General features: G+C 45.6%; 9 protein-coding genes across 9 annotated transcripts; 6 read left to right on the top strand and 3 right to left on the bottom strand.

The window, feature by feature from the left end:
• Positions 1–432: 432 nt before the first annotated feature.
• On the top strand, positions 433–2,494 carry AOL_s00110g9 (uncharacterized protein; the record flags this gene model as incomplete). Its single annotated transcript, XM_011126699.1, has 11 exons — positions 433–875; positions 941–957; positions 1,021–1,091; positions 1,168–1,278; positions 1,338–1,354; positions 1,418–1,604; positions 1,675–1,837; positions 1,966–1,977; positions 2,037–2,241; positions 2,309–2,366; positions 2,426–2,494. 11 exons carry the CDS (start codon positions 433–435, stop codon positions 2,492–2,494), a joined length of 1,353 nt encoding a protein of 450 aa, XP_011125001.1.
• Positions 2,495–4,221: 1,727 nt separating this feature from the next.
• Positions 4,222–6,027, top strand: AOL_s00110g8 (uncharacterized protein; the record flags this gene model as incomplete). The annotated part of the gene is made up of 7 exons (XM_011126698.1): positions 4,222–4,257; positions 4,362–4,701; positions 4,740–4,813; positions 4,879–4,963; positions 5,077–5,283; positions 5,352–5,594; positions 5,702–6,027. 7 exons carry the CDS (start codon positions 4,222–4,224, stop codon positions 6,025–6,027), a joined length of 1,311 nt encoding a protein of 436 aa, XP_011125000.1.
• A 935-nt stretch (positions 6,028–6,962) lies between these two features.
• On the bottom strand, positions 6,963–10,938 carry AOL_s00110g7 (uncharacterized protein; the record flags this gene model as incomplete). The annotated part of the gene is made up of 9 exons (XM_011126697.1): positions 6,963–7,213; positions 7,266–7,646; positions 7,714–8,620; positions 8,689–8,841; positions 8,894–9,083; positions 9,134–9,493; positions 9,558–9,721; positions 9,785–9,854; positions 9,938–10,938. The coding sequence occupies 9 exons, from the start codon at positions 10,936–10,938 to the stop codon at positions 6,963–6,965; spliced, it is 3,477 nt and encodes a 1,158-aa protein (XP_011124999.1).
• Positions 10,939–13,962: 3,024 nt separating this feature from the next.
• AOL_s00110g6 (uncharacterized protein) lies at positions 13,963–16,033 on the top strand (the record flags this gene model as incomplete). The annotated part of the gene is made up of 2 exons (XM_011126696.1): positions 13,963–15,012; positions 15,089–16,033. The coding sequence occupies 2 exons, from the start codon at positions 13,963–13,965 to the stop codon at positions 16,031–16,033; spliced, it is 1,995 nt and encodes a 664-aa protein (XP_011124998.1).
• A 992-nt stretch (positions 16,034–17,025) lies between these two features.
• Positions 17,026–17,793, top strand: AOL_s00110g5 (uncharacterized protein; the record flags this gene model as incomplete). The annotated part of the gene is made up of 3 exons (XM_011126695.1): positions 17,026–17,145; positions 17,209–17,496; positions 17,569–17,793. The coding sequence occupies 3 exons, from the start codon at positions 17,026–17,028 to the stop codon at positions 17,791–17,793; spliced, it is 633 nt and encodes a 210-aa protein (XP_011124997.1).
• Positions 17,794–19,430: 1,637 nt separating this feature from the next.
• AOL_s00110g4 (uncharacterized protein) lies at positions 19,431–20,371 on the top strand (the record flags this gene model as incomplete). Its single annotated transcript, XM_011126694.1, has 2 exons — positions 19,431–19,875; positions 19,935–20,371. 2 exons carry the CDS (start codon positions 19,431–19,433, stop codon positions 20,369–20,371), a joined length of 882 nt encoding a protein of 293 aa, XP_011124996.1.
• Positions 20,372–20,791: 420 nt separating this feature from the next.
• On the bottom strand, positions 20,792–22,006 carry AOL_s00110g3 (uncharacterized protein; the record flags this gene model as incomplete). Its single annotated transcript, XM_011126693.1, has 5 exons — positions 20,792–21,298; positions 21,365–21,515; positions 21,580–21,796; positions 21,863–21,909; positions 21,969–22,006. The coding sequence occupies 5 exons, from the start codon at positions 22,004–22,006 to the stop codon at positions 20,792–20,794; spliced, it is 960 nt and encodes a 319-aa protein (XP_011124995.1).
• A 902-nt stretch (positions 22,007–22,908) lies between these two features.
• Positions 22,909–23,706, top strand: AOL_s00110g2 (uncharacterized protein; the record flags this gene model as incomplete). The annotated part of the gene is made up of 1 exon (XM_011126692.1): positions 22,909–23,706. The coding sequence occupies one exon, from the start codon at positions 22,909–22,911 to the stop codon at positions 23,704–23,706; it is 798 nt and encodes a 265-aa protein (XP_011124994.1).
• Positions 23,707–25,083: 1,377 nt separating this feature from the next.
• Positions 25,084–26,654, bottom strand: AOL_s00110g1 (uncharacterized protein; the record flags this gene model as incomplete). Its single annotated transcript, XM_011126691.1, has 3 exons — positions 25,084–26,121; positions 26,186–26,257; positions 26,328–26,654. The coding sequence occupies 3 exons, from the start codon at positions 26,652–26,654 to the stop codon at positions 25,084–25,086; spliced, it is 1,437 nt and encodes a 478-aa protein (XP_011124993.1).
• Positions 26,655–27,176: the final 522 nt, after the last annotated feature.

Raw genomic sequence — 27,176 nt, 5'->3', positions numbered from 1 at the left:
GACGCGCTTGGGATTACAATTGCGGTTGGGTGATTCTCAGCAGCCAATAAAAGCCAAACGTCCTCGCTCGACTACTACGTACTTACTTACTGTATTACTTACCAAATACCTAATTCAATCGTCGAAACTTCATATAAACCGTGTTATAAAGGGGAACTCTTGATTGCTTGGAATCTTCCGCGATCAATATCAATATCACTCCTCGAGCAGGTATGTGAGAAGCGGATTGCAATTGCTGGTAGTGTAGGGAGCAGGTGGCTACATCCAGTTGATATTTTATATATCAACCGAACAGGATCCAGCGAGCTATCCTTTCATATATTATCCTTATGGCTTATTCAGCCTTTTCTTTTCCGGTTTAGATGCTAATTTGGGCAACGACAGTCGTTACCATTCGACAGCTGTGCCAACTAAACCTGCGCCCGTAATGAGATGAAAAGCAGTCGACAAAATGAAGACCATATCTTTGTTTCCTCGCCATCGCCCCCCGGCGGCTTACGGCCATCGACCGATTTAACCAGAGGGACCACATATCTCCCTTCGTCTACTTCCTCCTCACCGCCGTCAATACCACTGGAGCCTTCTGCTCCCCAGCCCAAGAGATTTGTTCGATTCGACGTTGACGACGAACTGGCAGGCTCTGTTGGTTTTGCCAGTCGGGACAATGACGAAAGGTGGACATACGATGAGGACTTCTTGAATTCATCTGACGACGATGATTTTGCACACGCAGTGGAAGGAGGGACGGCGCCTCTCCTAACGAATATCGCGGCTCCATCCGTAGTATTTGCTGGCCTCGATAACGACAACTTTGAGGATCCTGCCTCAAGAAGTGGAATGAAAATGGCTTTTATGAACATGGCCAACTCGATTATGTGAGCCCAGGAAGAACGACTACCGTGCCGTGAACTATGAGAAAAGTACTAATAGATCGTAATAGAGGGGCAGGAATTATCGGTATGTAAAATCCGAGTTGCTCCGAGCTTTAGGCATCATCTTTCTCATTATTGTCGATTTCAGGTCAACCATATGCGTTCAAACAGGCAGGGCTCGCAACAGGCGTAATTCTTCTCATAGTTCTAACGCTTTTAGTAAGTATTCAATTTACACGGTTGTGATCTTACTTGCCCTATATCTAACTATTTCTCTGTTGGTTTATCTCCAAAGGTTGATTGGACGATCAATTTAATAGTTATAAATTCCAAGCTCTCTGGTGCAAACTCATTTCAGTCCACAGTGAGCGCGTGCTTTGGAAAGTGGGGCCTAATATCTATATCTGTAAGACCTACCTAAAATGATACTACCCCATCGATTCCTTTTGCTAATACTCCCCACAGTTAGCCCAGTGGGCCTTGTAAGTTCGAATAAGCTACTCACTCTAAATACGCTGACTTATTTCTTTAACCCTTCTCAACAGCGCCTTTGGTGGGATGATCGCTTTTTGCATCATTATCGGCGATACTATTCCCCACGTTCTGGCAGCACTATTTCCTCGCCTAAAAGATATGTCTATTCTATGGCTCCTAACGAATCGAAGAGCCGTGATTGTTCTATGTGTCGTCGGGATATCATATCCGTTGAGTCTATACCGAGACATTGCAAAGGTGAGGCCAATGCCTTTTTTTCCGAGATCTCTCGATGGATAGCTGATCAGGGTTGGACCTCACTTCACAGCTCGCAAAGGCTTCAGCCTTAGCCCTTGTGAGCATGCTTGTCATCGTCGTGACGGTTATTACACAGGGGTTCTTTGTCGCAAACGAGCTGAGAGGAACCCTTTCAGGGCCATTACTCACTCTAAACTCTGGAGTGTTCCAGGCAATCGGTGTTATTAGTTTTGGTGAGAATCTGAAGTTCCTTTATCACGTATAGCTCGAATCCTAGCCTAGGCCTTGGAACAACTGGCTCGAGCCCAACGAAACTCCACCTCTAACAAGATATATTATGCCATGCTCCCTGCCTGCGCAGCCTTTGTCTGCCGTAAGTCACCACCTTGGTATCACTTTTCAGGTGGAGAGACTAATCCACAGAGTTTCTAGATCATAACTCCCTTCTAATTTATGGTTCCCTACGAAAGCCCACCCTTGATCGCTTCGCTCGAGTGACGCACTACTCGACTGGCATTTCGATGGTTGCCTGTATGGGAATGGCCTTCGCTGGGTTTTTGACGTTCGGGGACAAAACCATGGGCAACGTCCTAAACAATTTCCCAAACTCTAACTTGATGGTGAATATCGCGCGATTGTGAGTTTTGGAAGTATTGATCATCACCTTGAATAAACCACGAACTTACGATTTCGTTTCCAAATAGCTGCTTCGGATTGAATATGTTGACAACCCTACCTCTTGAGGCTTTCGTGTGTAGGGAAGTGAGTTATTTGGGTGGCTAAACATCACATCAAGTATTTTTTACTAATAACTCTCTTAGGTGATGATCGGCTACTGGTATCCAGGATCCCCTTTTGAAATGAAGCGTCATGTCATATTTACGACGTAAGTCTAAGCTCCCAGATATAAGGAAATGAAGTTCACCTAAGGAAATAAGAATCTAACGTTTGGGGGGTTCCCCCCCCCTTTTGGCTAGGGGCTTGATTATTTCGGCTTTGTTGATATCCCTTTTTACTTGTGATCTCGGCGCTGTTTTCGAGTTGATCGGCGCAACTTCAGCCTGTGCATTGGCATATATTCTCCCGCCACTTTGTTATATCAAACTCTCGACCCGCAGCTGGAGGACAGTTTTAGCATGGGGTTGTGTAGGGTTTGGGGCTTTGGTATTAGTGATTAGCCTTGTCCAGGCTGTCGTCAAAATCCTTGAAGGAAATGAAAAGGCGATGACCTGTGAGTGGTGATCATATACTCATATGATGGGGATAATAATGGCGGCCAAAAAACAGGCAACGGGTTCGTTTGGGCCTGAAGTAGTTGAGTTTAAACCAAAAAGTTATTGAGTTTTTACTTTCTTGACGACCCAAGTAGATATTTTCTTGGATTTAGAGAATAGCAGTTTATTGCTATTTACTACTGCTTGTGATCGAGGTATTGATGTAGGATATCGTATTGTATTGTTCTCCACCTGCCTCGATCAAGCCGGATAAGTACTTGCCGAGTACGTAAGTGTATGTATATACTTCGCAGCTTGGCTATCTAGTGTACCTTACATTACATTCCATTACTCTACTTTACGCGTTCGACTAGATACCACCAAGAACCTAGGAAGTACTTAGGCTATAGCCAGTAGATGTAGCTATGGTGAAGTCGGAGTATATATATAGCCTTACTCATACCGTACTTGACTGTAAATCGGGAGGTGCGGGCAAGCGGGACTAAGAATCCAACCTAATTAAAATTCTGCATTGGCAACAATCGCAGGCGCACGCTATCAGTGCCCCCGCCACCAAAACAACAACCACCACCACCACCGCCATTACCTTCACCACAAACCTCCCCATCCACCCGTTCCCACCTCGGACATCACCTCGTCTCAGCTCACACGACCAGTTGCTTTTGTCAGAAACACATTTAGATACGATCGGGCAGCTCATAAAAGGGTGAGAACAACCGCTACCGTATAATACCACCAGAAACCCAGTTCCTGAATTTAGACGCCTGCCAGCCTACCTGCTCGCTCTCCGATTCAACCCCGCTTATCAATATCATCGTCAACTCCCGCTATAAACCCTCCAAATCCTTCACACTCTTGCTCAAAACTCTTACCTAGGTACTCCTCAGCCAACAGTAGCAGCAGGTAGCTAGAACCAGGGATAGCCAATAGGGAAGCCGTTAATCATAAAAAACGAGAACCTCTGACGACCCTGCACACAGCTCGCTACCTCCATCTCCCTTTTTGCTTCTTTGCAATTTTTTATCCTTGGTTCCCTCGTTCTCTAAAAAAAAAACCATCCACAACCCTGTGTTTCATAACAGATAGGAAAATTCCAACGGGAGAAAACAGTATACGCAAAAAATAAATAAAACAAAAAATAATAAAAATAAAAATAAAGCAGGAAAAAGGAAAAAGAGGGAATCAACAGAAAACATAGCTTGCTTGCTCACCCGATTGCTCTCTCAAACCAACTAGCTCCCGGATCGACTACATCCACATATACCGAGTAGCTACCCTGGATAAAGGGTCCCTGCTACGAATTCCTACCCCGCCTGCAATTCTATTTACCTCCAACGCCACCTCCACTAAACGTATCCTACTTTAATACCTGAACAGTTACCATGGGTCAGACCTTATCAGAACCGGTCGTCGAGAAGGTACGGTCTCTACGTTACTGCATCCTCACCTTCCTGGCATCCTTACCTTCCTGGCATGTTCAGTTCTCATTTGCAGTATGCCTAACAAAATCTCCATTACATAGTTATCAGAGCATGGGGAGGATGACAGGCTCTACTTTGGACTCTCCTCGATGCAAGGATGGCGTATAAGTATGGAAGATGCACACGCTGCCATTCTTGACCTCCAACCCGATGACAAAACTGAAAAGACAACCCCCCAAAGTCGTGTGAGCTTCTTCGGAGTTTATGATGGTCACGGCGGTGATAATGTGGCTTTGTTTAGTGGCCAGAATGTCCATAAAATAATAGCCAAACAGTCCGACTTCCCGACCGGAAACTTTGAAAAGGCAATGAAGGACGGGTTTCTTGCTTCCGACAGGGCTATCTTACAAGGCAAGAGCTATATTCCAAGACACACCCCGGGTATCTGCTTATCTAACATCGCAAACAAAAAACTGTAGATCCGAAATATGCCGAAGAGATCTCGGGTTGTACCGCTTCCACAGCCATCGTTACAGGCGATAAGATATTCGTCGTGAGTTCCTAAATCATATTGCCATATCACGTCCAAAACTTGGGCTCATCGGTGTCCCTACACAGGCAAATGCTGGCGATTCTCGTACCGTTTTAGGTGTCAAGGGCAGAGCTAAACCTCTTTCCTTTGATCATAAGCCCCAAAACGAAGGTTAGCTAAACGGTCTTGACAACATCCCTTCTTCGTTGATTAGATTAGCCAACACAAACCGCCTTCTTCTGGGGAACTGCCACTAACAAATGGTTTTTTTTTTTTAACGACAGGCGAGAAAGCCCGCATAACAGCGGCTGGAGGCTTCGTCGACTTTGGCCGGGTTAATGGAAATTTAGCATTGTCCAGAGCTATCGGAGACTTTGAATTTAAGAAAAGTGCCGACCTTCCACCAGAGCAGCAAATTGTGACTTCGTTCCCAGACGTTGTCATCCACGATTTCACAGATGATGATGAATTTATGGTTATCGCTTGTGACGGTAAGCTACTCTTACCCCTATAGCAATAAAACGACGAACTTTGGTTAACCTATATGGTAACTCGGTAGGAATATGGGATTGCCAGTCCTCACAGGCTGTTATTGAGTTTGTGCGACGAGGAATTGTGGAAAAGCAGGAACTACAAAAAATTTGCGAGAATATGATGGACAACTGTCTAGCTCCGTCAAGCGAGAATGGCGGTGTAGGGTGCGACAATATGACAATCGCCATAGTCGCATTCCTAAGGGGCAAAACGAAGGATGAATGGTATGATATGGTTGCCAAGAGAGTAGCCGACGGAGACGGCCCCTGTGCGCCGCCAGAGTATGGCAAGTCCCTCTTTGTGGAGCGCTGCATTCGCGGCATTATATCTTAACCGAATCTAACCTGCTAACTACTCTTTGGCACCATCATATAGCTCAACCTAAAACCCATGGATTCCGTCCTCAAAGCTATTATGCCAATTTCGAAGAAGAGGAAGACGGGACAATTAAGACATACGGCATCACAGCCCGCGAGGGGGGTAGGATAATCATGCTTGGCGATGGTTCTGAAGGTCTCGCCGACGCTAACGACACAGAGATGTTTGACTATGACGAAGAGAAGGATACGGAGGCTTTGGACAAAGACGCCACACTTAAAGACGACCGGAGCGCCGACAACGAAAGATATGATTCCTCGAAAACTACTACGACTACAGATGAAAGCTCCTCGAAATCTTCAGAAGGAACGGAAAAGAAATAGTACAGTCGTGGTGCCAATCGCAGCGAAATCTAGATTTCGTCGCCCAATATACCTTGTCTCTCTTCTAAGTCCTGTCAGCGCAACCCCTTGTGATAAATCACTCGCATATTGTCGTTCGTGCAGGAAACCTTCAGTACATACACTCTTATCTATCCCTCCAGTAAAAAATCGTTGCAATTCTAGTCATTCTTCCGCTTTACTTCAGACCGGTTTCGTGTGCATGTGGGCTAGGAGCTAAACCCTCCCCATTCAAGAGACCCCCTGTCCCTCCAAGAATACCCAGCTGCTCGGTTTAAATTTATGTTCCTAATTTCTTTCTTTCTTTTTTATCTTATCTGCTTTGGTTCTGGTCTCTAGAGGCCTGTATACAATTTTTATGATAACTCTAACTTATACTGTGGTTTGCTCAGATCCACGTCACGAAGTAGGCGGCATTAGAATCAGGTCGTATCCTTTTAGATCTTGGCTGCCTCACACGAAGCTGAGAATACCAGAACTTTGAATTTTCAGTTCTAATCCATTCACTAAATTTAAAGCTACCTATGCTCAGTGGTTTGAAAGGATTGGGAGTATAGACGCACTTAGGTTGTAGCTTTAAAATACTTGTTGAATAAAGCGAAAGGCAAAAAAATAATGGTCAGGTCGCGCAAGTCCAAGCAAACAAGGGGGAATGAAAGCACCATAACTCCTATCCTCTCCGTGGTATACCGAATATATATAGAGAGAGAACTAAATATTCTCAAATAGATGCAACTTAGAGTATTAAGGGATATTGCCGGATTAAAACAGAAAAATAGGAACAAAGTATGACGAACGCGCAGTGTTTATGCGCATCTTTTGGAAATCCGAAAAACTTTGGGTACTGACAGACACAGCCCTAAGAGGATTAGAGCCACTACCCAGGGAAGGTAACCGAAGAATTGTACGCGAATATTTCACCGGATGTCAGCTAAGTGAGTCTCTGCCATTCTTGGCCCGGAGGGAATGGGCTTTCTGATGGGCTTCCCTGGTTTAACTTTCGGGGCACCATGTTGGATACGAGGTTCTTTCATGAGATTAGGATCGAGTTTTGCGGGGGTACGATTCGGCAAGGCTTTGGTTTCTCCAGTTCTCGACGAAATCGGGACAGCTACACTGCAAGTCCTCCAGAGATGCTCAGATGAATCACTGAGGTAGGTTATATCCTCTATTCCCGTATTAGTGCCTATTCGTCTCAAAATGTGGAGGAAATACCTTACTTGTCTTGCCGAAGAAATTGGACCTGCCGCGATTCTTTTTCGACATTATAACCTGTTCAAAGAGCATTACCTTTGGATCATCCGCACGTAAGCTTTCTCGTTCTTCAATGAATTCGTTGAAGGCCTGCGTTTCGTTCAAAAAGGACACATATTCGCCTGCATCCCCAGGTAAACTCCGAATGAAACCGTCAATATTGAACTTAAAGATTTTACCCCCCTTCTTCGGATCTCCAGAAGACGGTTGCATAAATCTACGGTACGTATAGAGCAAGCTAGCGAAACAACGTAGGAAAGCCGCTCGTACTTGCTCGGGATGGAAGGCCGCCGGGCATGGAAGGAACAGCGAGCTGGAGCATCTGTTGTGAGCAATAACATTACAGGCTAGGCCGGTTAGTTGGTGGGGTTGTTTTTTTTTTTTTTTTTTGGATGACCAGATAGGAAAACTAACCCGTGCAGTGGTACAGACCCTCATCCGACTTTTCCTCACATACCGAACAGGAAGAATCGAAGTCCACCGATTGCCAATGTAGACAATGCCCTTCCACCCATTTGGTGGTAGCTGTATCACGAACAGGTTGTACGAGCATCTGAGGTATGATAGTTGATGCTGCAAGAGTTGATGGAGTGTAAACTGAAGGGGGGTATTGGTTATATGTGGATCCAGTTTCGACTAACGATGATGTTGACGGAGATGGTGAATGGTTTGTAAATGGCACGCTCGGGCGGCGTAGGTTTGGCACCTGTCTATCTACCCCGAACGAAGAACTTCTCCGTTGCGCTAACGTTTCAAAATTGCCAGACCGCTTCCCGCGAAGGGTGGCAGTTAAGGTGTTTCCAGACTCGGCTCTGGAGGATGATGACCCCAAGCCCGACCTCGGGGAATTTGGGGAAGGAGGGTTCCCGCCTTTGATAGTCCCGCTAGTAGTTGGACGGAGTTCTTGTGGGCGACCCAGTGTTCGGGCTTGGAGAAAAACGTTGAAAATTGGGCGTCGATAGCTACCAGGGGATGCGGCTACGTCGCCAAAAGAGTTTGAGGGAAGCGAAACTAGCCTGGCAAGCATGGATGGGGAAGGGATCGAGGAGAATATACTCGCGTTCTCAGCAGCGAACGAGTTATATGGAAATGTCTCCGCCGCATAAATAGGGGGGCCGATTTCAACTCCAAAGCGGTTATGGTGAGGGGCTGCAAGCTGCAGTAGAGCCATAAGTTTCCTACGCTGCTGTTTGGGGAGTCTCGTCGGTTCTGCGTAAGATAGAATAGAGTTGTCGTCTAAGTCGCAAACGACACACCCATCTTCTGGGAACTCGAGCTTCTCGTAGCGCTTTTCTACACCAACGATATAGGGGCAAGGTGCCTGGATCGTGTTTATTTTCCATTCAGGGCAAGTTCAAATACTCAAGGGCAGGTGGGTTAGAAACGAACCTCAATCGCAGACAGTAACCTCGCAGGCAGGATTGGTATATAAATCCCCGCCCATGTAAACGGATATAGCAGGTTTAATAAAGTGCTGGACGCCAGCGTCAGCATAGTTGTACTCGATGAGAGCAGAATGATTCTGGACTCCGCTAGACAATACTATTTCAGTAGTTAGCAAAGCTTTATATGTGGCTTATCTTTGGTAACCTACTTCGAAAAGCGTGATGATATTTTCAAGTGTCAAAGATCTAAACAACGGATAGAGGTCAACGTTCCTAGATCCTGGTACTTCGTTCAAGGCCTCCTTCCGCGCGTATAGATGTAGCTCCCTGATTGCAAGCTCAACTTGAGTTTTGGAATTGACCGGCATCATCGCTTCGTCACACAGATTGACAACATATCTAGGCTTGGGGTTAGCTGAATTGTCGTGAAAATTTAGACCAAAAAGTACCTCTCAAGCGGCTGCCACATCCCAACCCTCGGCGAGGGTGGGGGTACTTGGGCAACCCAGCCATCAACCATAGGCACAACAACAGCCTTGAGCCATTCCTTGTAAAAAGATGTCAGTGCAGGATCTTTCCCAAGCACCCCATATGCCCGAGGTATCCAAAGCCCACTTTCCCCATCAGTCAGTCCTTCGATTTTAGAAGCGGCACCATGTCGGACAGGGCGAAGGAGATCCGCCATCAACCCAATCTTTTCCTCGGTTGCATTAATCTCGTCATCGAGCGCTTCTCTAGCCTTCAAGTCGGAGACGACTGATGGCAGCTGAGCTAAAAGCCTAGATAGTTTTGCCCTTTCGCTTGCAAGCCTGAAATCGTCTTCAATGTCAACCGTCTGCGACTGTTTGGATGTTTTACAAGCGAGCGACTAACCTCTCTCCTAGACTGCTGGCCAATTCCCTCTCCTCGGGGCTCATGTTATCTCGTCGCCATTCTTCGCACTGGCGTTCAACATCTTCCGCTGCCTTTTGGTTCAAGGGGATCCATATCAAAACGCAAATTCCGTAAAGCCTTGAATTATCACCACCGGTCATACACTAGATAATTCTTAGTTAACAGGTGATTGAAGAGGGGGAGAGTTGACGGGGTATTGTATTTACAAAACCATGCCATGTAGACCGAGGCCGCTCATCGGCCGATACTATGTTGATATCATTTGGGAAGGCAAACCTGGATACTTGGGTTAGATCTAGCCACCCAACCCGTGTATGATTTAGGATATTGAAACTTGCATCGGAACGAAATCAGGGAACGAAATCCGTTGTTCCGTCGACTCGCTTGACTTTGGAGGGTATCTATCGAGAAGGACCGGTTCGAACTTCCGCTTGAGTGGATGCATTTTAGGGTCCATGGCAAGGGGCTCCGGAACTTGAATCACAGAATTGTAATTTGATAATCGTTTCGAAGTCCGTATGGATGCTAATTTAGATCGGTTATTTGTATTAAGACTTGTTCCAACCCCAGTTCGAATACTGATATGCGACTCACCTGCCCGGTTTACTACTGAAGGGGCCCTTCGCATAGAATTGAGGTCCCGCAAAGATATACGCCGCCGTAAAGAACCGCTTTTCGTTAGACCAGAAGAACCGTTGTTCCCATCCATAACTTTCTGAATCCGTGGATTCACCGGGGGCGGTTTCTTGGGCTGGTGTTGGACTTCCCCAGCTGAAAAGGAGAGATCCTCCAGGAAGTTCTCTCGTTCAGTCGCGAATTTCCGGAGGGCAGTATCGAAATCGAAGTCACCGATTCCTAGGTGGGAAAGATGCCCGAAAGCATCCCCATGGCTATTGGTGGTCTGTCGGGGCTGCCCATTGGAATTAGCAGCAATGATAGTGGCATTGCTGCTCTGGCTTGAGCGTTTTGTATCCGCGAAGCTTGGGCTGGCGGAATTTGTCGAAAGTGTCGACATTCTGGAACCTAGACTATCACCGGTGGCAGCTTCTGCGATAGTAGATGTTCTGGTGCTGTCCAGGAAACCACCTGCTTGCACCCCTGAGGAGACATTTTCGATCCTATCGGAGCTTCTTTTGTCTACCTGGGAGCGAAACCCCAACGAATCGTCCCGAGCAGGATATACTTGATCCTCAGGCTCTCCAGCTTCGGACAAGTCTTCAGCGATAAGGCTTCCTCGGACTGGCAGTTGCGTTGTTTGTATAGACTTTGGTGGTTGGGAAGTCCAATAAGAGTTGGTATCCATTCCAGCGATCCAGAAGTACTCCGCCAATGGGGCGGAAGTCGCGTCGCTGGAAGACATGGTGATTGGATTTCGACGGTAGAGCGGCGTGGTGAGCCTGGAGAGAATCTGACGGGGAATTTAGTACGGCTTCGATTTTCAGTGCATTGGTCAATTGATAGAGACTAGGGGGGCGAGGTTTCGCGAAGGTATCCTTTTTTTATTTTTTTATTTTTTTTTTAAAGAGGCCTCTACCAATGTGAAACGATCACATTGGCAGGTGATCTAGAAAGGGTGTGAGTGCTCATCGCTTGTAAAGGAGGAACAATAGAGGGAAAGGGAAAAAAAAAAAAAAGGGAGAGAGGGAGAGGGAGAGGGAGAGAGGATGGAAGGATGGTGAACGAATAGCAGGTGAATGTGAGAGAGATAGAGTGACAGTGACAGGAACTTTCACTCCACCGCGACGAGGTATTCAGATAAAATAAAATAAAATAAAATAAAATAGCATAAAATAAAATAAGTTGTGGGCTTATATGTAGATGTACCCAGCATAGCAGTGGTGTTAGTACAGATACTGACGGTATCCGATATATCGATTGCCCGGTATTGGGTCACGGGGCATAATGATATATATCCTGAAGCTGAACATCCGTATGCGAAAGAACAGGGAAATATGCATCTACGCACTCTTGTACATGAGCAAGTTCGCATACGTGTATGAGAGAAAGCATTTTTTGTCAAGTTAACATTAACTTGAAAGTCACTTGAAACATCGTGACGGAGTGAAGCTTCACGACCACCAAACTTCAGAGCTGACTTTTAAACACACCTATATACCTCTTGCTTGCCTACCTTGCAATTGCAGAATCGAATCGAATCCTGATGTCAAGACCAAGATCAGGCTTGAGCCGGCATGCGGGCGGAGACTTGCTTGGGGGGAGCTTCTTAACTACTGGTCATTTAGCGAAAATTGAGGGGCCAATTTTTATATCAATATCTCCTCAAGTTAAGCTGGTTAAAGCACACGAGCACGGGCACGAGCACGGGCACGAGCATAAATAGCCGTACAGGGAAGGCCAAGTCAGTACATAATATTAATAATAATACTTAATGCAGACACGTCTTTATCATTATCACCGATAGACCTACCGAAGTACATAAGTACCACCCCAGTGCAGGTCAGGAATATATATACTTTGCCTTCGTTCGAAGTAATCCAATTATATCTTATCATAACCTCCCTCGAAATAACATGCAACAACGGGACGACGTCATTTGGGTTCTATCTCGTCCAGGCGTTAGGATCTAAGTATTGTACATACTCCGTACGAGCAACGGAGAAAAGAAGGGGGGGGGAAAACACCCTCGTGGCTGAAGGAAGAAAGGAAGGTTGTCGTTTCGGGAAACCTTCGAGAATGCCGAGCTGGAAAAACCCCCGTGCATGGTTTTTGCAGTCGGTGTTTGAGGTTAATCCCAAACCAGCCCAGGAACATCGTGGATGCCTTCACTCCAGACGGTTGTTTCAGCTATGCGCATAATCTCACCAGTTCAAATGGCAAATATCGGCTTGCTTCTGCAAGCACGTACCAAATTCAGATTCCTGTGTCCGAGAATTCCGGGAGAGAGATAGAAGCGGACTGGCCTAGGTTCACATGGACCGTACTTCTGTCGAAAAGTATGTGCCCATAAGGTAGCAGGTACAATTTGGATCACATACATCAGGCCTGACTCTGCAGATGTATGCAGGTGGTGGGTATTAGCCAACCAAGTTCTCAGCATGTGAGGGACCAGGGAAGTACTGCCAGCTGATTGTTCTTATTTTTATTCTTATTCTTTTTTGGATTTTTTGGATTCTTTGGATTTTTAGATTTAGTCCTTTGAGGGGGGAAGCACTGAGGTCTTGGGAGACTAAATTTGAGACACCTGTTCGAGGGCGTCCATCCAAGCCTGCCCCGGTCTCAGTCAACCAAGTACAATTTAGAGACATGGAAAGACCTGGAGGAAAAAGTAAATCCGCTGGGAAAGGGACGGACGAGGCGGCGCTGGGTCGAAAAAAAAAAAATTAAAAGAAAAAAATTAAAAGAAAAAAAAAAAGAAACAAGAAGAACAAGAAGAACAAGAAGCGAAGATATTTCAAGACCCCTTTAATCACTCCTCCTCCAGTCCTGGCATCCACAAAAATTCCATCGTCAAGATTTCTGTTCTTTTCAATCATACCAAGGTTCCTGCCTTTCTTTCTTTCCTTTTTCAATCTCACATATTCTGATTCCTCACTCCGTTTGACTGCCTTTCTTCGTCTCATCTATCTTCTTGTCCATCTTTGTCGTTTCTTTTTCGCCCATATCGGTCTCCTGCTGGATTCAATCGACACACGACCCCTTCCTCCCCTGGCATATAACCGCAACCACAGACATTCCCTCTGCATTTTTCCCTACCACATCCTCGCCTTCTCGTCCTGGCCTTTGCTGGTATCTTTTAACCTACTTTAATCTTTAATATCCTCGCCATTCTTGCTTTTGCCCCCGTACCCCCCAGTTCGAGAATTCGCCATTCCTTAAGTCCTTTGCTGTACAAAACTCAGCTCCCGCCCCCCTGAGCCATCAACCCATCAACCCACCACCACCACCGCCAACCTTCCCTTCAAAACGACCATCAATTCAACATTCATTAAACCTAGCCATCGACATCGGATTTGCTGTGCCCAATGCCAACATTATAATCGTATCAATAAGTTCACTTCGCACATTCGCTCTGGTTTGTTCTGGATGGGTTCGATTTGTAATCGATTATCAGATTAACATTTCCTTATATCTACTTCTTCATCATCATCATCTTCTTCTTCTTCTTTTTCCCCTTTATTTTCTTTATTTTCTATATTTCCTTTTATCTTTATCAAAAATATACACACCTTCTTATAACTTCAGTTGCACTCTCCTGCCACCCCCTTTCCTCCTCTCTTTTCCTTTCTTTTTCTATATAACAACATCCATTCAATCGATAGGGGTGTCGGCTCAAAACGCAATCCAACATAGATTACAGTTCATCTCCTTTATTGGTAGATTCGGGCTTCACCATTTGGCTTCTCAGGTTCCCGTTATCCCTTTGATGGAACAGCACCACGCAAATTCTACACCCGTTCATCAACTTCCTTCCACAGCGTCGGCGAACACAGAAAGTGGTAAATCCGGTACCATCAGGAGACGTTCTTCGACTGCGATAAGTGTTAAATCTCAACCCGCCAAAAGACCTCTCATACAACACGAAGACTGCGTCCAATCGACAAGGGTAAAGCGTGTAAAAAAATCACTGGAAATGGAAGAGTTCAAGCTCGACGGCTCCGAAAACGCCAACCCACAGCCGACGAGCAAAACACCGACAACGTCGACCCCTGTCGTTTCAGGCCCAGCGACGCATGAGTCCTCTGCCCAACCATCGTGTAGCTCAGACGCAGAGACGACAGTCCCTGCTACATCCAAGATAATGCGGGCCCGTTCAATGTCCGCCCCAGCTGTTGGGCAGCATCAGCTGACAGCAGCCGCAACAACGATCTGTTGCCGGAAAAATATTGCGTCCCACAAGTCGAAGAAGGCTCTTAACGAGCCTCCGGTAAATCTTATTACTTTGAAGGAATTAGATTTGAAAGAAATACTCAACAACCCCCGCCTCCGACACGACATCTACTTCGACGCAGCCCTCCATTTCCGACCAAACTTAGACGGCCAGCGAGGGCAGAAGAAGAAAGCACAGGCGGATAACTATTGGGATAGCATCGTGCGTGAGTGTGAAAATTTGAGGAGGAATCAGATCGACCTGCAAAGAGGCGTCACAAACCGATTGCAACCCAAAAGATTGATGCTACTCCTCGACACAATGCGCGATATTTTGCTAAGTCTTGTCCCTTCTCGGGATCAAAAAACGGTGGAGCAAGTCTTTGATCAACAATTAATGATCCAACAACTCGAGTATGGCCTCCTCAATTTCGAAAACTTAGCAACATGGCTTGCTAGTCTTCTTAAGGCACATTGCGCCCCCATGAGAGATGCGTGGGTAGATGATATGGTTAGCAAGATAAAAGATGGTGTTACGCGCGATAGTCCACGATTATTAGTCGACGGCCTTCGATCGGTTTTCGGAATACTCGAGGCCATGAAACTTGTAAGCTTGGTCTTTTCTTTCTATTACCCTAATCCCGATCATTTTCTAATCCGCGTTTCCCCCTTCTTCTTCATAGGACGTTGCCAATCACCAAATAAGAACGCTCAGACCATATCTCGTCAGCACTGCAGCCGAATTCGAGAGAGAACACTTCCAAAAAAGGATCCAAAAAGGGACACTCTGTATTTCGGAAACCCAGGATTGGTACCATCAATTGGCTGCAAAACGCAAATCCCCTAACGAGACTCCTGATTACCTCTCGATACTCACAATTGGCGTACTTGAACGACTAAGCCCTTCAAAACCACACATAAAACCGCCCGCTACATTCACATTCGACCTGGAAAGACTAGAAGCAATCAGATTCGACGTAAGAGAGGATGTGAATATGAAAACCTGCCTTCTTCTGTTCCGCAGCCTCGTTTCTGGTTTAAATAAGTCACTAGAGGTGGATAGAGATGCCTACGTAGCACTCACCACCGCAATACAGGCTATCAACGGAGATGAAGAGGTTGCTGAACGCTGGCAGCGTAACTCCTCCGCTCTAGCCTTACAAATCGCGCAGTCCGCAACTGCATTTGCTTCCGGGAAACCAATTTCGAAATCGTTCCCAGATGCAAAAATCGTCAAATTTGCTGAGAATTGGCTTGGACAACATCTACGATCACAGTCGCCTCTTTATCAATCCTTCGAGCAAAAGATAATCGAAGCGGTTGCACTAAAGACACAGGTGATACTCAAAGCATGGGCACACCACAAAGCACCAAACTTTGAACAGGTCCCTGACACTGTTATGGGACTGCCTGCCGATTTTGCATCAATCCCACAAAGGCTTGCCAAGATCCTTAATCTTCACTGGCGGGTTTTTGAGAGGCTATACATATCAGCAGCAAATACCCCTGTTTCGGGCCATAAGGGTGACATTGCCTTATCCGTAGACCAACCTGAAAGCACATCCTCCGATACCTCCGATACCGTTACCCTCAGCAAAAAAAACTATCCCACGGATTATCGGACGTAGCATTTCAACATCTAGAACGAAAGGGCCTGTTGTAAACTGATAACGACTTTTTCTCGCAGCCCATTCCATCACAACCGCATACACCATCGTCCCTTGCCACCGGGGCAAACTCCTTCCAACCTTCTAGCTTGAGCTTGCATTTTCATCTTCCATCCGCTTTAGTACATATAATCTTGTTCCCGAGCATGTCAGCACTCGATAGACTAGTCCATACTCTTTTTTGAATCCCTTTCAATTGCTATTTTTGCTTTTCCGCATCTTGACGCGATTTCGTATCAGCAGGCGTTGTTTCCTTTGCCAGACCGCCTCATCACCTGTATCTGGAATATTTTGCATCGCGTCTTCTGTTGTCTGTCCTGCATCTTAGCGCTGTCGATTTTGTTTCCTACCTTTTATTTTGATTACTTATATTTATTTTTCTTGTTTTAATCTTCAAGCTGCAGTTACCAAGATTTAATCAATATTCCTATGGCTCCTTTGAACATGTCTTTCTGGTGTACTAGTTAAAGGTACTTAAGTAATGAGTAGTACCTACTAAGTAAGTAAGTACCTGGGTATTTAGCAATCGTGTGCTGTGGAATTGAAGAGACTACACAGCTTGGTGACGAGACTGTAAGCAGAAATAGCCCTTTGCACAAGTTATTTAGTGCCGAGACTGGAAATGACCAACACAATCTTGCCGGCAAGCACATTCAAGGAAATTTGCAACAACAACAACACATAGTCTCGTAACCAAACAACACAAACACGTCAACAATATGACAGCCTTCCTTCGGGCAACCCTCATGGAGCCAGATGATATTTTTTTTAAGAAAAAGTAAAATAAATTAGATCTTCATGAGAATACTGAACCGCATCATCATCATCATCATCATCATCATCATCGACATTATAACGCCACTATACCTTTGCTATTAGGTATACTAAGGCGCCAGCCCAATACAAGCGCCAAATCTTCTCTCCAACACCACCTCCATCCACTACCAAACAAGATGATAACTTGTCCACTATTCTATCTCCTCAATACTTTGAGGGTTGTTACTATCCTCTCTCTAGCCTGTTGTGCTGCAGGCCTATTCGCATGTGTAGTTATCGGTCTTCGCGACAATCGGGTAAGAACAACATTGCATCCCTTCATGGAAAGCGGTTACTAAATTACAGATCGGGTAAAATAGCTTTCGTTCTTCGTCACGGCAAACATTCTCATTCTATGGGTGATGTCTCTATTCCTTATTGTCATTGAGTTTGAGTTTTTTCGATCTTACTGGAGACAAAGATGGCCATGCTTCGGGCCTCAAGCCTCTTTGGTAACACCCAGCATCTGCCAACTTGCAATTGCCTTCCAAATCTTCGGTGCCTTAAGCGGACCAATGTCCAAGTCTATCATAGAAGAAAGGTTCAGTGCTTTCAACCTCGCAGCCGCCATAATCGCTACAGTTACAGGTTCTGCAAACATCCTGGCGGTCAGTAATGGGTGCTAACGGCTAATAGCCGACCAACCGATAAGATCACGGGTTTACTAACGAGGCTACCAGAGCATTTCCCTCCGCCGAAAATATCGCGACATACCAATTAAGGACATCCGTAAAAAGGGGTTATATCTTGCTAGAATGGGCTTCGATCTCTCTAGGAACAATGGTCGCCCAGAAAACCTGAAGTTCCAACGAATGGTATCCCTAAACGACCTCGAACGTCAACAATCGCTAGAGAGATACCCTCAAGGCCATGAAGAAGAGCCACATTCTACAGGGCAGGTTTAAAACAGGCAAGTAGAGGTTGAACCCAGCACGTATTCTATTCCGACATACTATCGTACCACTACAGGCCCACACATTCGCCAACCAGAGCCAGCCAAACTTGAAGCCCAGTCCAAGAAATGGAGCGAAATGCTAGGGATCCCATTGAGGAGTTGTGTTCGAGGGTGATGGAAAGAAATCTACGCAGGGGGTATATAGGGTATAACGATATGTGCCAAGAGTTTGATCTAAGAATTGTCTACATAAAAGGGTTTATCTTCTTATTTGCAATCATGTAAAGTAGAACCCTCAAATAGAGTATTGAAAGGACAAGAACCATACTTAGAATCCTAATTGCTGCCGTCGGGTTAAAGCAGGTGCAGTCTAGGGAATGTACATGTACTTTAGGTGTATCCTTGGGCCTTGGTATCTGAATTCACGTTGCGTCAATCGAACACGAGGTACGAGAGCAATATCCATCAGAATTTTTGATGCTTCAAATCAAGACGTAGGCTTCCCAGAGAGGGTATTTATTTTGGCATGTTGCTCTGCTTGAGATAACAACGAGACTTTTTGACCTCGAACGGACATGGGGACAAGATGGACCGACGAGGCTTCGAAAGCGCCGCACACAGCGGGTGAGGAAGGCTAAGAGAAACGACCGAAATAGTCGATCGCAGGGCAAGGAGATAACTTTTGAATATATAGGTAATTAATTAAAATACATTACAAACACGAACCGGAAGAGTGCTGCAAAAAGCATTGTTGTTGTCGTTGCCGTACTGTTAACATTGATTGATTGCTTGATTGATTGATTGATTGATTGCAGGTTGTGGATGAATTCGAAAGAAATTTCTCGGGTTGAAAGCGACTTAAGTACTCGCCAAGCTCACAAGCCACATACGCGGAAACAAACAGCGCCACCGAAACGATGAGGCGGGACCAGGCGGGAAACAGAAACAAAACGTGTTTCTACCTACACAGCCCCTTTCGCTGTCAATTGGTGCTAACCACCGCTTCAGCCATCCTAAACGAAACGAACTCTGCAGCAAGTTGCGGAGTGTTGTTTCGACAAGGGGCTCTGTCGGGCTATTGCATGCTGGCAACACAACGAACAAGCTGGGACCCTGTTCTCATGAAGCCCGATGAAGCTCGGGAAGTCTCATGTTCGAAAACAGTAACGTCAGTTGTTTCGACATGCACATTGCTCTCTCTGTACAGCCTCGTAGGAATACCGGATGTTCCTATGATCTATGTGCATAAATATGCTGCCTTCCCATCCTACATAGTCCCTTTCCTCTTCTTCTCTCCTTGTGTCCTCACCAAACAGCTACATTTGCCATCATCTTCGGGTCCAGATACCCTCTTCCATTCTTTCTACCATCTTTCTTTCTTCCCTTTTATATATACTTTATATCTTTATCTTCAGTTCATCTCGTCGCTGGTGCGTCGAATAGTCCTTAACGACTACGCTGTTTCCTCTTGTCCCGAGCCCGGACTCGTCAATTGAGTAATAGTAATCACCCTCCTCAATATACCCAAGCACCTATACACACGGCCAGACCGTCATCCGTTGAGCGGACCTCTTGAAGAAGAATTTTTTAAACAAAAACCAAGCGACTACAACCATTTCTGTATCAAGAAAGTCAAATTAATCCAAAATGTTCAAGTCAATCTTTGCCGCTTCCATTCTCATCGCTGGCGTATTCGGTACCCAGCACGGTTATCCTGATGCAGCCTACTCAGAGGTTGTCGCTCCAGTTTCAACTTCATGCACAAAAAATGCGGGAGGTATACAAACCCCTGCTCCGGTCCACGTCGCCCCACCCGCCCCAGTCCACGAGGGTGCCACTCCAATGGTACATAAAGTTATAGTTGGGGGCGATGCCGGCTTGGTTTACACTCCCGAATTCCTTCATGCCGCTGTGGGCGATATTGTCGAGTTCCACTTTATGAAACAAAATCACTCCATCACTCAATCCACATTTGCAAAGCCATGTGTTCGAAAACCGGACGGTATCGACTCTGGTTTACTACCTAATCCCAACAATACAATCGTCCCAGCTCCAGTATTTAAGTATACCGTGGATACCACAGAAGCTACATGTACGTTCTTCCCTATTCCTGATAATCCCTACATGGACACAGACTAATTTCGTAAATAGGGTGGTATTGTAAACAAAGAACTGGTACTCATTGCGGAAAGGGTATGACATTTGCTATCAACCCTACAGCAGAAAAGACCTTTGAAAAGTTCAAATCCATGGCTATTGCCCAGAACGGAACTGTCGCTACAGTCCCTCCAGCTGCTCCAACAGAAGCCCCTTCTCCCGTCAATACAGTTACTTTAGTAGCAGGAAGCCCCAGCGAAACCCAAGCTGCTCCATCCGGTGTTGCTACCATGGTTGATGGCAATGGTGGCGCTAACGGTGGATCTTGCCAATGCCAATGCTTCTGTGGTGTCGCCGCTTACCCATCGGGATACGGTGTCAATAATTTCGGTGGTATGCCCGGTGCTCTGCCGGCCCCTTGGGCAACAAGCTCTAGTGCTGCCGCCGCCGCCGCCGTCACAACCGCCGCTGGTGGATACTACAAAAGCTAAATATGCTAGAGCCCTTTTTCAGTGGTTAGAGTAGATATTTCCTTTCAGTCCAGGGTTTTAGTAGATAATCAGATACCTCTTTTTCACTTCGCTTAATATCAATGTCATGGAGTTCTTGAGTTTTGTCTTCTAGCTTACAATTATTCAATACAATGACGACTTTCCCCACAAGTTCAACTGAATTCAGACCCTTTTGTAGAAAAAGAACAGACCTAGTCCATGCTACCATTGCGGGTGGGGTAGGGTCGATGATACAAGAACGAGGTGAGAGGACTCTCCATGCACGAAGTTTCAAATGCCTTGATTTCTAAACGAGAAGATATGTTTGATCTTCTTTCAAGATGGCTGGAACTTCTGCACCTCAGCCAACCAACTCAGAACGACAAAAAAAAGTTTTTTCATCTTTGTATTTTTTTCTGTCTAACCAACAAGAAGCGACGCAGACGGGGTAAGGTTAGCTTCTTTTAGGGTCAGGCTTGAATCAAGGGGTTCATCTAGTCTGTAGGTTTTCCTTGGAGGGAAGGTTGTTGTAAAGGTACTAATAGTTATCCCAGTTTCCTGAGCTACCGATGACGCAACTTCAAACAATGATGTTTCCGCGGGAAACGTCTTTGTAATCGGGGGCCGGCCAGATACTTGAAAGCGTAGGCGAGCTTCCGCATGGACCGCTTTGCTTGCCGAAGGAGTACTGGCTACTTCGGGAATACTAGCCTGGGCTGTCGAAATACCCTCCCGCTCTGCCTTCGCTTTCGCAGCGGCTTCGCGGCGGGCTTGCTGTGTCGCAGCAATTTCAGCTTTGATTTTAGCCTTTGCCTTTGCATCGTCTAGCTTTTCTTGTTTCCGTCGCTCGATATCCTTTAGTTGTTCTTTTTTACGGAGCTCTTCTTTGATTCTCTCGGAGTCTTGGTCCTTCTTCCTCCTAATAGCCTATGAATCGATGTCACGAGTCAGCCTAGACAGTAATTGTGAGTATATAAAATAATGGCAACTTACTTCATTTCGTTTAGCATCTGCCACACTTTCGGCAGCTTGTACCTTCCTCTTTTCCGCCAGTCTTTGCTTCAATTCTTGGAGTTTGGCATTCTTTTCATCTTCCGTGAGGGGTTTCATCTCCTCCACACTTTCGTCGAAATTTTGATGTTCGCTATCCGCATTAGAATGTCAGAAAGGAGGATCGGCATGCGCATTGGACGTGTACTCAGCCTCACGTTCGTTCAGCGTGAAATTGCACAGCATCCCAGTTTCGCAATAATTTGCCGCAATCGTTGCATTTGTAGCTTTTGGCTTCGATGCCAGCGGTGGTTTTGCTGTCTTCAGCGTCGGCCTCCGAAGTCGAAGCGACTGGCGCTCCAGTGCTACTTTCTTTCTCAAGATCTTCGATCTGGGTGTCTTCGTGGGATCCGAGCCACGTAATCGCATCTTGCACTTTAAAGTAGAGAGAATTTTAACTCTGAAGAAAGTCTATTTCGAGTTTGCAGCTGGGGAACATACATCCACCTGAATATTTCAAAGCCAGATCCACTCGTCGGGGATCAAATCTGTGTCAACAAAACGTTGGTGAGCAGCCATAGAAAAACGAGGGGTGGGGTCTGCATACCCCATTTCAATTAGCACATCGCGATCGGTTTGGCCCATATTATCGAAACTGAATTGGTACTTTACTGAATCAAGGTTTTTTGGCGGTGGTTTCCTTACAGTGGGGGTGAGGTACAGTGCTGTGTTTGTAGCTTTCAGCAAGATAAAGTCGGTACTACTTAAGTGCTTGTGGTATAGCTATGGGCGCGGGGTAGCTTGACTACCTAGGTACTACCCAGTATCTCAGCCATTTCGCTCAGAACCTAGAACAGGATCGCTAAACAACACGTGAGAACGCGAGCGAACACCCTCACAGTTAACCAACTTACGGAGATATCTAGGGGCTATAGTATGCATGCTAGTCTCATGTGCAGGATGTATCCGATAACACCGGATTGTTAACACCGATGTCACACAGGACATATATTGCAACGCAAAATATCCAACATGGAAACCCAAACAAAACTTTACACAAGGGTTCGGCCAAATTCCTTGTACATAACTAGGCCAGATACTTACTTAAGTCCTTAGGTAAGTAGATAAGTAATTACGAAAGAATGTAGATGAGAATCGAATGGATACATACATATTCAAAATACATAATTTTCAGTTAAATTTTCAGAGGAATTTGCCTGTGCGTTCATACGGGATGATATTATACGGAGACTAATTTCAGTCGAATACAGTACTACCTAACAAAAAGGGAAAGGAAAATTAAGTATATAACCCCTCAATTAAAATTAACAATCTAGATGCAATTTCAAATCTGGATACCTACCTACTTAAGTGAATAAAAGCAAATGGGTACTTAGGTATTTACATACACTTGAATAGGGTTGCCCACACATAAATACTTTCCAAAGTCGGTACCTTTTGGGTGCTTACATAGCTGCACTATAGCTACCGCCGCCATTATAATACAACGAATAACAGGAAATTTGGGACTCCTACCCCTACCTACAATGAATTTGTTCTTCTTTTTCCTCGTGCTGGTATCACCGGCCTCCTCCATACCTTTGTCCTCCGTTCGTAGCAGCGCTCTTGCAAGCACTTTACCCTTCCCAGGTGATAAATTCATCCGTACCCTTTTAAGAAGCCACGCACCCAAATTTGCCACGGGTATTCCTCTTGCGGTATCACCCCCAATAACCCAGAGAAATCTTGCGCTATTCCGCACCGCTGCACTCAATCTCAATATCACCCACCCAGTCACATTCCTAGATGATTCTCGCAAATTCCACTACCCGGTTTTTGAAACAACAAAGTGCCAGCTTGGAAAAGATACCGACAATGTAACACCCTTTCTAGATTCTACCACTCTCGGCACCTACTTCAAGGATATATTCCAAATGATCCCATCTTGGACAAATGGGGATACCGTATTGTCTCGATTCGATCTATTCCACGGCCACCTTTTCGCGAACCCTTCCACCGGTGCTGTCGGTGTAGTATTCCATTCAAAAGAATACCCTGCCGAAAACACTGAGACATTCCCTTTTAATCTGGGCTACTGTCAAATCAACTCAAACGTCACCTTCGTCCAAAAGATAATGCGTAAAAGAAATATCATTTGGATTATTGACGATCGCGACCGCACGTCACTCTGGCGGGTTGATATGGGCGTTCGGACTGGTGATAGTGCCATAGACACTATATTAGGTGGCGAACCCTTTTATACCCTTTACGAGGGTAGCCTAGGAAACGTTGTTGCAGATCTTTATTACTTGAACGGGCTAGAATTAAGTGTAAGTTTATACTAGGGACACTGGCCTTGGAAACCCAGTTAAAAATTTGTATCTCATATGCATAGCATCGTAGCTAGTCAGCTTGGTCAAGGAGCAGACGTTTTTCTTTGCCACATGGGCTGTTAGCTGTTCTTTTATCCCAGCCGTATCTGTGTTTGAAAACAGGCTATTAAATAAAAAGCATAGAGAATCCATTAACCCCAGCCAAGTTAAACCATCGGTGTCGAAGTTTTCGAATCCAAAACCACAATGCCCATGAGTTTCCCTCCATCTCGTAATCGGTGAGCAGGTGGGACTGCATTCTCCCTTGAAAGCGAGGTCAGGCATTTGGGGAAAGGAATACCACTCACAGCACATCCGAGCTTCTGTTCCGCCGGATGGTAGTAAAAGAGTCGGTCAATGCCAAAAAAAGTAATTCAAAGGTCTAGCGAATCCAAACCAGTTCAAATTAGCAATTATGCTAGAGGAGGGGGGGGCTTGAGCAGGGTTGAGACCAGTTTGAGGCTGAAATCCGTAACAGACATTGTGGGAGTAGTTGCACGGTTGTATCCTCTGCTCCAAGAGTCCTACGACTGATAGACTATTCGGATACGCGAAAATCGAAGTAAAACACCGCATCTTCAACAAAGTAAAAACACTTCTATCGAGCGTCTTTATGGAATAACCATTATAAAATCACATTTTAATTGATCCGCCAAGACTACTGAGATATATATCGGCTTTATTCGAATCAAGAATCATAAGGCCTTATAAGGCTATGGCCGATAGAGGCGGTATATGGACACGGATTTGAGTTAGAGGAACGATAGTTAGCAGATCGATGTATATGGTTTAATACCTGGTAAAGGGACACCTCCAGAGACCTCTTCAGCAGTCCCATAGAAACCAAATTTTACTGATATCGGAGCTTAAGGAGCATGTTGATACCGTAAAGGCTAACCGCTCCTGTAGCTGTAAGGGGTGCCAAAAATTAAATAATACATAGATACAACTATTTTTAAGCTTGATTATGCACGAGGTGGTGAGTTAAAGAGTATTTGACATTAGCAATACAAGATAAAAGATACCGACATGCAGGGCTTGCACTGGGTAATTTGCTCATTGGAATAAATCTCACGTTCACAGCGCAGGCACCAGGATACCTAGGCACCCTACAAGGATGTAATATATTTATTCCAAACATGTAAGCCTTTGACGGTCAAGGAACAAAAGGTTCCAGCGCCACTAAAGATAAGGCAAGAATAAAGACCAGCTAGTACTAGCTAAAACTCTTGGGTTAGCGGATGCCGATAACAACGGTTTCGTAGATAATTGCCGCTTGTGATCCATCTTTTATGTCTGTCTTTTGTTCCTTTTGTTTCCGCAGCTAAGGCCTGTTGAGCGGCGCAATACTCAATGAGCCAACCGTAGGCCGCGCAACGAGACAGATGCCCTCACCGTTGCCCCAGAGCCGACATCAAAGCTTTCCTCTTTGATAAGACTAGGGGCATTTAGTACATCCAAGAATGGTATTTCGACAAAGCCGGTTTCATTATTTTTGTTCAATAGCGCAATCTTGAAATTGGACGGATTCGCTAGCAGGTCCACAGTTACCGGAATCTGGAAGGCCTGGTCAAAGGAGGGGTTAAATATGTCGGTACCAGGGCTATATGATTTGGCCGCTGTTCGGAACTCCTTGGCACCCCACGTCACCTTAATGCTAGGATTGAGTTCGTCGCGTTGGCCCTGGAGCCCCAATGCGCTAGCAATGAGCACAGTGGCAAGGCCAACGACCTGGCCTTCGTCCGCATCGCTGTGGGTGGATGTTAACACACCAGCATCGTCCACGAAATTGAAGAACTTGGCGTGCACTGTGATCTTGGCGTCGGTGGGAACCCCGTCATGGACAATATCCAGCTCTTGTGAGCCACCGCCCAGAAGGATGTCCTTCACAGTGGTGGTGGCGATGCCGACGTCGTCGTCACCCACGAGATCATCATCTTGTACGTCGATGATGACCTGTTGGTCGTGATCCGCAACGAGAAAGTCATGTGTCTCATTCCATTCCGGGTTATGGTCGTTCTTTTTGGTGGAGGTGCGCCACTCTTCTCCAGCACCAACCCTGACCTTGCAGTAGCAATCAGGAATGTCCTTGATGATCTTGTCTAAGAATCGCTTTGCCCCGCTTTTCTTTGGTCCATTAATGTTAACCGCCCTCCCTATGGTCAGGCGCAAAGCACCGATATGCGGTAGGTATGTCTTGAAGTAGTCATTGTTACTGTCTAGTTTGACGAGATAGCGGTTGGGAAGGACAGCCATGGATGATATTATGTTAAGAATGACTTTACGGACGGCTTTGTCCACCAGGAAGCAATCGGCTATATTGGCTGCGTTGGTGAAGTCGAGCTTTAGCTCAGGGGGGTTTATGAAGGCCACTTGAGCAGCTCCGATCTTATACGGCGTAAGCATATTTTGGCTTTGTATATTAATATGAAATGAACAGGGGAAAGCTTACCAGAGGAATGACATTTGTCAATGGAGCAAGTAAAATTGAAAGCCTGCCTTTCAGATGAATATGTTCAATTCCCTTGCCATTGCATGTTAGCGTTATAGACTCAAAAGCAGTTATAGCTACCTCGCTATTAGCATGGACATACAAACTTAGGAACCATATTCCCAACTATATCGATATCACTTTTCCCCTCCCAGATGACATCCATGTCGAGTTTAATGCCATTATGATCGGTCTTGTGGACATCCACCTCAGATATCCTCAACGGAACAGGGCCCAAGTCGAGCTTCGCGAATCGAAGTGTAGCTAGAGGGCCTGGAAGCATAGCAGAGAACATAGGCTCCACTATGTCTTTCACCATCCTACAGCCAGCAACATTGATGTTAGGCCATAACTGCTCCACGATGTCGTTCAGGAAATCAGCAGATTCAGTCCCCCCCGAAGCAGTCAATTTGTTAAGCAGCCCTGCCATTTTTGTAAAGCTTTTCCTGTGTAGATAGACGGTGTGTGAAATCGGATCAAAACGCTGTCGAGGTCAATTCTGAATTGGAGCTGGCATTGATGTTTGAATAAATGTAAGAATGCGGGGTTTGATGTTGGATATAAATAAGAATTTGTGGCTGCAAGCCATTCGCATTGGGTATTAAAAGAAGGTGGGGTCGACGTCATGATTTTACATCATATGTACATGTACTGCCTAAGCTACCCAAGATGCCCAATATGTGGGGCCACGACAGGAACAGATGATGGCATGGGTGGAAGTTCCTGATACCAACACAATTAAATTAGAGGAATGCTATTGCCAGCCTCCTCTTTTCTACTAGGACTGGCCTCCTACATTAATTTTTTTTATATATTTTTTGTAAGAAATCATATAGAGACTAGTCGAGGTATCAAAGTAATATACAAATGTCACAAAATAAGAGTAGTATACTAATGTATATACAGATTTATCAGCAAAACCTGGAAGCCTTTGGGAAAGTACTATATAAAT

The sequence above is a fragment of the Orbilia oligospora genome, assembly GCF_000225545.1.
Source record: "Orbilia oligospora ATCC 24927 unplaced genomic scaffold scaffold00110, whole genome shotgun sequence".
Classification (NCBI taxonomy): domain Eukaryota; kingdom Fungi; phylum Ascomycota; class Orbiliomycetes; order Orbiliales; family Orbiliaceae; genus Orbilia; species Orbilia oligospora.
Note: the sequence above shows the minus strand (reverse complement) of the source record. Positions and strands in the feature narration are given on the sequence as shown.